At 39.7% G+C, this 10041-nt stretch overlaps 1 protein-coding gene across 6 annotated transcripts in view; it reads right to left on the bottom strand.

The window, feature by feature from the left end:
* Nucleotides 1-289: 289 nt before the first annotated feature.
* GPATCH2L (G-patch domain containing 2 like) overlaps nucleotides 290-10041 on the bottom strand; it is a 38623-nt gene continuing 28871 nt past the window's right edge. For 5 of the 6 annotated variants that reach the window (XM_062495179.1, XM_062495182.1, XM_062495183.1 and 2 more), the window contains one exon: nucleotides 290-8101. In XM_062495179.1, coding sequence (XP_062351163.1) covers nucleotides 7929-8101 — 173 coding nt within the window. In that variant the 3' untranslated portion in view covers nucleotides 290-7928. The remainder of the gene's footprint in view (nucleotides 8102-10041) is intronic. The other variant, XM_062495186.1, reaches the window with a different exon arrangement.

The raw sequence follows: 10041 nt of genomic DNA, 5'->3' as shown, positions 1-10041 counted from the left end.
AGACTCAACTGCCTGAATATCATCTCCTATGGTAGTGTTACAGCAGCATTTGGGCAGCAAAGACTAGCAGCATATTAGGATATGTGAGTATATGAAGCCTGAATAGCAATATTAGAACACTCTATAAGGAGTACCTTAAGTGACTCTTACAGTTACTCTAACTCTGAATATTAATATAAAGTAAGAATACTTTAAGTGTAGACACTAGAACTGAACGCATATGTATGTGGAATACAGGGGATTTTTATGCAGGAGCACAATTAAAGGTTAAATGACAAGTTTTACAGTATGAAGCTTATGAAAAATTATTTATATGGGTTAGTGGATTACATAGGACTTGTTGACTGGGCATACAAATGCATGTCAAAAAAGCCTCATTGTAAAGAAAGAATAAGACTTTTCAACCTTGCTGGGAAAAAAAAGCATTGTAAGAATCAATGTCAGGATGATGCTATTAGGAAAAAAAAATTCCAGGAGAAGAGGTTATTTACTTATAAAGAGGGTAATTCATAACAAAACTCATTACAAACAAAGATGTGCTAATCCTTACTTGATGTTTTCATCATTAGGATGTATCCTTGCAAAAATATATTTAAATCCAACTGTAAGATAAATACTATAACCAAAAATTCAAAAATGTTTTCTCCAGCCTTGAAAGTTTGTACATCTTTTTGAGGCAGGACACTGGGCTAAGAGAACACTTTAAAAAAGTATCACTATATTACTGCTTCATCTTTATAGTACCCCCCAGGTATCCAAACCAGGTCACTGTGAGAGACAGACTAGCAAGACAAGCAGACTTTTGGTCTGGCACAGTACAGCCTTTCTCATGCTGTTCATCCCATTTCCTTCAGAGGTTACAAAGACCAGAGGGCAGTTTTGCACAACACTGATCAACCTTGTAGTACTGGCATCTCTGCTTTAGCACACTGAATACTCTAGCTCATAATAAACAGGTCTCAGCAATACTTTTCCTGATAATTGTCTGCAAGTATATATATTTTGCATCTTTCTCTGATATAACAGGCTGCACCAGTCTATTTTCCAGTTTTACCAATTTTTTAAGGCAGTACAAGAATTCTCTTTATACAGTATGCCAGTGACCACATCTTTTCAACTCGTCAGACTCACAGACAGCCATGTTGGCAGTTCGGAAGGCATTCTAGCCACATGAAAGTTGAGAAGGATGTTCAAAGTTCCTTCTGTCTCTACAATGTAAATCTGTATGAGGTGTCATGCGACTGAGGCCCAGACACACATGCTTATGCTTTACACCTCAAAAAGCATGCCTGTAAAGTATATTTCCTGCATTTGATGGTACAAAAGGATGTTGCAGTCACAAAACACAAACTGGAAAAGAATACAGGAAACAAAGGCACAGAAATGAAGTATCACAATGAGAAGCTCATCTTCCTTTGATACTCTCCTAAGAGACTATTAAAATAATATTCTGAATAAATGTAGTATCCTTCACTTTTGCTTTACTGAAAAGTTCTCTGGTTACAAACTGTTCCTCAAGACAACAAAGCAAAGTTCTTATCCATATGACATAAATTCTTTTCAATATCTAGGCACACATACTGTTTTTTGTGGCACATTCCTTCTTCAGTACAGAAGGAGTTACAATAAAAGAGGCACTCCATCATGCTTCTTGCTGCCTTTCTTACAATTTCCCTTCTCATCCTCTGCCCACTAAGCAGGTCTCTGCAACATCCACAAAATAACAGCAAGAGCATCTACAGTTTGAAGGACAGCACTAACCTACTCAATGTCATTATTCAAGAATGACGCTGGCAAGACACACCTCTGCACAGCACAATCACAAAGCTAATCTATCATTCAGTAGCACGAGTCCCAGCCTCTAACAAGCTTCTCTCCAGCTCCTGTTTTGCTGCTTTCTTCACTTGCTACTGTACCTTAAAATCATAAATCCATCAGGACAGAACTACATTCTTTTAATTCAGACTTCTCCAGTACCTACCAAACTGGGCATTAAGCCTGACTAGAGTTCACTGGAACTACTGTAAATGTGCAAAGAACAACTAGAAAATGTGCTTCTCTCAGCTCTTGATTTCTCTTTCACAGAATGTCCATCTTCTCCCTATACACAGAAATATATTATTTTGAGATTGGTCACTGTCATCTATGAAAAACTGCTGAAATTGCATGAGGTCCCCAGAGACAAGAAGAGGTATGTGTATATATACATCACCTTTCTAAAAAGACAGGAAGGAGTATTGGTGGAGTGATAGGCTAGTCAGCCCTACCTCAGTCCCCTGTAGCTTTATGAAGGAAGTTTTGGAAGCCATTTCCAGGCACCCAAAGGACAAAGAGGTGACTAGAAATGGACAGACAGATTAAATAATGGAAAATCAAGCTTTAGAACCTGTCTTCTATGATGGAACGATAGGCTCTGAGGATGCATAGAGGACAGTGAAAGATGTCTCCTTTGACTTCAGTAAGCCTCTTGATGCAGTCTCTCATAAGCACCCTTCTGGCCAGATGGGGAAGGAATGGACTGGATACCATCCGTTAAGAAAGATCACAGAGAAGCTGGAGAGCTTAAGCAATCAGTGGTTTGAAATCCGTATGATGGCCATCTACAAAAAGCATGCCTTAGAAGACAATACTAGGATTGAGTGTTCAGACATCATTAGTGACCTGGGGGAAAAAGACAGAACATACTCTAAACAAGATCAGAAATAATGACATGTTGAGGAAGGGAGCCACCGATATGCTGGAGGGTGGGGATACTACAAAGAGGGACTTGGATAGACTGTAGGAATGGAAAGAGAAAAACATCACTAAGTTATGATTAAAATAGAATAGTTCAATTGGAAGGGACCTAAAATTAATAACTAGTTTAATAACTAGCAACTGACTGATCATTTCAGGACTGAACAAAAATTAAAGTAAGGGCATCGTCCAAATATCTCTTAAACCTCAACAGGCTTATGGCATCAACCATCTCTCTTGGAAGCCTGGCCCAGTGTTTGTCCACCCTCTCTGTATAGAAGCGTTTCCTAATGCCAAGTCTGAATCTCCCTTGGCACAGTTCTTAACCATTCCCATGTGCCCCATGACTAGATACCAGGGAGAAGAGACCAGTGCCTCTCTCTCCATTTTCCCCACCTCAGGAAACTGTAGGGAGCCTCTTTTCTCCAAACCAGACAAAACCAAATTCCTTCACCAATTCCCACATGATGCCTTCCAGCTTTCACCAACTTGCTGTTTATTATTTGCAGTTTTAAAATTACATCATGATCCCCTCTAGGGAGGGGATTGTCCCGCTCTGCCCTGCACTGGTGCAATCTCACCTCGAGTCCCATGTGTGGTTTGGGGTGTCACAATATAGGAAGGATGTAAAGCTATTAGAGAGCATCCAAAGGAAGACTGAGAAGATGGTGCTGCTGTTGAAAATATTTAAGAATTCCTTTTTAAAGTATATCCAGCCTTCCTAAATTCTTTTGTCCTTTGGGACTGACTCCCAAGGGATTCTGTCAATCTCCTGAACAGGTCAAAGTCTGCCCACTGGAAGCCCGTGGTAGAAGTTCTGGTGGTGCCCTTCCTTACTTCAGCCAGTATTGAAAACTCTAACATTTCATGGTCACTATACCTAAGGCAGCCGCCAACCACCACATCACCCACTAGACCTTTTTTGTTGGACTTTATGATTCCTGTGGATCCCTTCTAACTCAGGATATTCTAAGATTCAAAGGACTTTAAATGCCTTCAGTAACACCCAGTATGATCTCCTCTATAATTTTTCCAGTTGCTAGGGCTAGACTAGCAGGTCTGTGTTTCTTGGGTCTTGCTACATGTGCTTCTTGTAAACTAGTATAATGTTGAATAGCTTCTAGTAAGCATGGACCTTTCCCAGACTCCCAAAACCTGTGGTAGAGGTTGAGAGAAGTCATGCTACAACAACCACTAGCTCCTTCAGTACTCTGGGATTAATCCCACCTGGCCTCACAGCCTTAGAAATATTCAACTGGTCCCTTACAATCTCCATGGACACAAATAGAAAGCCACTATTTCCACAGTAACAGTCCTCCAAATCAGAAGACAAGGGAACCCAAGGTCTATATTACAAGAGACTAGGGCAAAAAAAAGTACTGAATGCCCCTACTTTTTCTTCACTCCAATTTGTCAGGTGATCATCTACAACAAATATCAGTCCAATGTTTTCCTTAGACCTCCTCTTGCTATTTACGTACGTCAAAAAGCCTTGCTTGTCTGACACAACACTGGCCAGTTTCAACTCTAATTAGGTTTTGATCTTTCATATTTTCTCCCTGCATATGTGAACTACAGCTCTAATTTTTCTGTGAAGCTTGACTTCGCCTCCAGAGATCACACAATCTCTTTCTCTTCCTGAGATTCAAGAGGAGTTCCTTGTTCAGTTAAGCTAGTCTTCTGCATGGCTTGTTTGACTTTCAACGCAGAGAGATCACCTGCTCATGTGCTTTTAAAAGCTGATTCCTAAAAACTGACCAGCACTCAAGGAACAGTATGCTAGTAACGAGCCCACTGAGTCACCTAAAATTAGCTCTGTTGAAATTCAGGGTAGCAACTTTGCTGACCATCAAAAATTTTAATATTATCCATTTCATGATCCTGTGTCAAAGGCAGGCACCTACCATCATATCTCTCAAAAGTCCTCCTTTATTAATAAATAACAGGTTTAGGAGGGAATCTTTCCCAGTTGGCTCACTTGTACTTGTGACTACAAGTTATCTTCAATATACTTCAGGAATTTCCCAGACTTGCTTGTTACAGCAGTATGGTATTCCCAGGTCCCGTCTGCAAAGCTGAAGTCTCCCATACAGACAAGGACACAAATGGAGAGAAGACAAAACTGAAAAAAGACTGGGGAGTCCTGCTGGACAAAAAGTGAAAAATGAATGAATTGTGTATCTTTGAAGCAATAACCACATACTGGACCACCTTTGCAGAAGCACAGCTACCAAATCAAGCTATGCTATTACTCCTTTCTACTCAAGTAATTTATAAGGGAAGCTGTATCCTTCACACTGAGTACAGTGTGAGCAGAGTGAGTTCTAAGAAATCTGCCATAGATGAAAAAAGAGGCAAAAAATGGACTTATTTTATTAATCTAAGAATGCTGTGGATATTAAGCATCAAGTTACTGAAGTCTGAAGATATATTTTGATAAATACCCCAGAGTAACAAGACACATGATCCACCTGCCTACCACTCAGGAGAATCAAATTTGGTTGAGAATCTGACTGACTTATAAATTAATTCTAACCTAGAAATAGGAAAGACAGGGCAGCTACAATAATTGGAGTCTCCTGGAACTTCCAGAAAGCTGCCCTGGCAGGAAGCATGGCTTGTCAAGACAAGAGCTGCCACAATTGCTCTTCAGTACTGCCACAGGTACAATCAGCCTTTAAAAGCAAGAAATACCTCCTAGGAGCTTACAGCCTAAGTAAGAGCTTAACCAGGTAACACTGCTACTGACCTCAATAGGATAATCTGATCAATTCTCTTTCCCTGCCCCCAGAGAAAAATCACATGAAGCACTGCAACCCCTCCACCACTACAATGAGATGGGTCTTGATTCCCTAACACCCTTCTTGAGAAAGGTTTTAATGCACCCTGCCATCACAGAAGAGGAAAAAACTACTGTGGACAATACTCAGAGTATAGCAAGATACATCACAATTGATTTTAAAAAGAGAATACAATGGCTAAAATATAAAATTTTAGCTGAATTATCAGTCATCTGAGTAACTCTGTTGAATAGACTCAAACTAAGAGAGGTTGTGGAGGACACTCCATGAGACCAAAACCACTCAGTTTCACAAATGCTCTTTTAGGGAACCACTCCCCATCACTGGAGCAGCATGCAGTTTAGATTACAAGGCTTCAAATCCTAAATTTTATCTGCAAGTTATCAGGAGAACGTGGCCACCTTTCCCATTCACTGTATTAATGAGTACTGGGTAGTCAAGCTACTACTCTTCAGGTTTACCTTCTCTTCATACGTTTTAGATTACAGGCCCTCCAGTGCTGAAACTTCCTGTGTTACCCCTTAGGCACCATTGCTAAAAATAGCTACAAATAAGACAAATAAAACTTTAAAATAGGAGTACTTCTTCCTTCACAAACTGTTACATCTTGTCCTGTATTCCAAATGGACTTCCATATTCCTTCATTAAGGTAAAAAGGAATTTCCTGTTCTTATTACTTCTAAAATATGCCACCCAAATAAAAAAATAAAAAGAAATAGTTTTGAGAAGGATTTATAGACCAATCCGACAGTTTGCTTATGCTGCGAAATATAAATCCAATTTGGATGTCTCCCCAAGAATAAGTAGGTATTAGGGGATAAGACACAGTGTGCATGTAGTATAACTAACTATATTTGTCAATCATGATTTAGCAAGTCATTCAGTTTCTGTTTTGTGTATATTATGACCATTTCCCATTTTAATACACAGTTAATATAAATCACTGATTCATATTCCCCCACTCAAATCTGTCCCTCAGTCATATGATTCATAAGAGAGTAGAACACTGCATAATCACCAAAATCACACCAATTTTGCTATGTGTTTAAGAGTGCTAGATGCACTGCCACAATCAAAATAGATTTTACAAGTTTAAACACTCCTGTCTGAAAGCTCCACGCAAGGAAAGCAAAAAGTTCTATTCATACAAATAGATCCTATTTGTAAAGGACTTAAGAAGCTGAGGCCACCTGTTCCCTGTGAGGTACATATTCTGAAAACACAGTCCAAGATGAGCTCCGCCATTATTAAAGAGAGGGAAGAAATCCCTGTCCATATATTCTGCAACACACAGAAGGTAACAGCAGACCAACTGGAAGTTGTATGAAGAGAATCTCTTTAGTGTACACTGCAGTGTAATGTGCAATCATCAGCACGTGGAGACACCTCCAGTAGGTATAGGAGACAATACTTTTGAAGGGAAAGAAAGCATGATATCGAAGGAGTCTGATCTATATCCATAATGCTCTGAACTCAGGTGACACTTTAAACGGCTTTTTTGTTCAATGGCATGTTAACGTCAACAAGCATCCTTTAAAAACATTAACAGACATTTTTTTTAATTTATACACTGAGATATGGATGTTTTGTATACTCTTCTACCATACTGCAACAACATTCAAGGGTCCGGGTTTCTACCCAGGACACCAGCTTGCATATTTACGTCCAAGTAGCTCTCCCAAATCCTTATCCAGTAGGAGGTTTAGGAATGAACATGCAATACACAATAAAGACTGAAGACATTCAGAACAAGGGAGAAGGAAAAGGTCTAATGGACAATGCTGCTAGTGAGCTAATGGCAATTTCTACATAGACAAGCACCATATTTGCTTTGCCAGAAGCAACATGATTTGAGTCCATTACCACGTGGCCAGCAAACATTCTGCTAATACAGGATTCCGATTCTCTGTTTCAATGTGTTGGCATTCCCTCCTCATTCCCCACCCAATAAATCCCTGTGGCCTGGCAGCAAGTAGAGGGAGACTCCTGCCTCCTTGAATGGCAGCAGGACTTTCACCCTGAAAATGCCAAATACACAAACAAGCAACATGTCCAGGGGTGAATAAAGATCTGAAAACCCAAAAGAACCTGTACATGACCCATTACATATGAGCTGTAATCACAGAAAGAGATGAATTAATAATAAATACAGTGATAACAGGAAACTTTCTAAAAGCCACTGCAGTCCCAACAATGATTACCTTTTCTTAAGCATAGATTCACAAACATAATTTAGGTGTGTGAGGCACACAGACCAGCCTGGATGATGGCATGCATCACGCACCAATACTGAAGATACCACTATTGCCAAACAAGGTGTTTGGTGCAGACAAACACCAGAATCAAACACTTCCAAAATCGAGCAAGTTTTTAGAGTTGTAATGCTTCCTTTTAGCTGTATCCAGGACTCTTCTCTGGTGGCATTTTAAAAAAGTTACTGGAGGCAGCAATAGTAGATTGCTCAGCTGCTGGTGTTTTCCCAGTCCCCTCAGAGTTCTGGGATCTCAAGGATGGTGTTGCTGGTAGCTCTGATTCTGCTGCATCCATGTGGACAGACAAAGTTGCTGGAATATAAAATTGCAGGAAAGGGGGAACACAGGAAGACAGTAAGAAAGGGCAATAAAAAATGTTAGAACAACTGACTTCATGGCAAACTCCTCATATATATAATTTCATTTATGAAGACATTATTTATGGAATTTCTAAAAGTTCTCGATGCAAATTCCTTTGAAATAGAATTTTTTGATAACATTAACAATTTTGCTCTAATGATTCACACATTCAAAACTCTAAATTTCCAGTCCACTAACTAGTTCTCTTAGTCAGAGTTCCTGTCAAAAATCAAAAGTTTTAGCTGTCCCATATTTAAAGTGAATCAATTCACAATCACTCATCTTAAAATAACTTGGACTCCTTGCAAAGACTCAATTAACTCTCTACTTGAGACTTTCAAGGTCTCTGAAGGCATGGCAAATTTCAGGTTGCTAAGCTCACCTAAAGAGCAAAACATACCTCTCCTCACCCAGTAAGGGCAGTACCATGAACCTCCACATATATCCAACATGGTATATCAGCATATTATGACAAGAAACTACTTGCCAAACTAGGTTGAAATCCATTCTCATTTTCTCAATACAGCCACTGCTTCAAAATGAGACAGGCTATAATAGCCAGAGAGATTTGCAGATCCACAGCTCAACCCAACAGTTGCCCAAATTTCCAGATGGATTTTCAAAAACCATTTGCTCCAATTCTCAGTATACTGAATGATTCAGTCCTCACAAGCAGAACAGGGCCAGGTAAAGAAGAGCAATTGCCTTTGGGGGAGTCTTTGGGGCAAACAGAATTTTTTTAACAAGTAACTACTTCAACAGAAAACATTCTCCATTGTAGTCTCACAACAGATAATAGTTGTTTGTGTGTTTAAATTACAAGTTGCAACTGCTGTTCTGTAGTGGATAAAGGATAAAGAGGCCACAGCAAGCCTCAACTAGAGGACAGATTGCTTTGAAGTTTAAATAAAAAGTTGGTTCAAAGCTTGAGGTTCCACATTTAGTAGATCTGGAACCCCAACAATGCTGCTTCTGTACATCCAAAATGGTGAGTCATTCCCATATAGCTACAACACAGCTGATAAAAGTACCTTACAATTTTACATCCAGCCCATTATCTTCCTCCATCTGAAGGTCATATGAAACGTGAAAAAAACCCCAACAGCTAAGTCAGTCTTTAAACTCGCAATCACCACCAATACTAAACTATGTACTCCTTGATAGCAGCCTCCCCACTCAGGCTCTCCATCTTTCCTCATAAAAAGAAAAGGACTGAAACTGGCTTCTTGTTTCTGGGTATGACAAACAGTGAATAATTAGCAAGAAATAGGAGAGGGAAAATTCACCAAATTGCTACTACTCATCAGATTGCTCACCAATAAGCAGTTTCACAGGCTGCTAACTGTCGGGTTTTTTACAAGCTAAGTGTGAATACACACCAAGGCAGACAAAAAACTATTCACAGAGATTTTTACCCCAGACTCACTGTAATAGCTGATTAGGATGCCAGTTAGCATGTGCACTGCTACATACATAGAGGTTTGAACCACACAAACATTAAAAACATCTGTGTAGAGATCAGTAGCTGTTCACCATTTATTGCACAACCATCTGTACTTGTGGCCCATTCTGACAAAATGAAGACAGACATGACAGTCTTCATCAGACTCCTTTCAAACCAGAGCTAAACTTCCATGAGAATAACATTTTACGCAGTATTTCTCAGACAACCTCTACTGTGCCACTGGGGATATTATTCCAAATCTACTGTACTGCAATGAAAAGTAACTAAACACAAGGACAGACCACTGAAAGGTCAAAGGACTTCTACCACCACAGTCCTTCTTCCTCCCCAGGCACTGGCTGTTGGTCACTGAGTTAGACCAAATGTCTGGTGTGAGCCAGTTCAGTCAGCTTTAACTTCCTCCAGATTTCCTTACTCTGCTCTCAAA

The sequence above is a fragment of the Cinclus cinclus genome, chromosome 6, assembly GCF_963662255.1.
Source record: "Cinclus cinclus chromosome 6, bCinCin1.1, whole genome shotgun sequence".
Lineage (NCBI taxonomy): Eukaryota > Metazoa > Chordata > Aves > Passeriformes > Cinclidae > Cinclus > Cinclus cinclus.
This window is presented reverse-complemented; position numbering and strand designations above follow the sequence as displayed.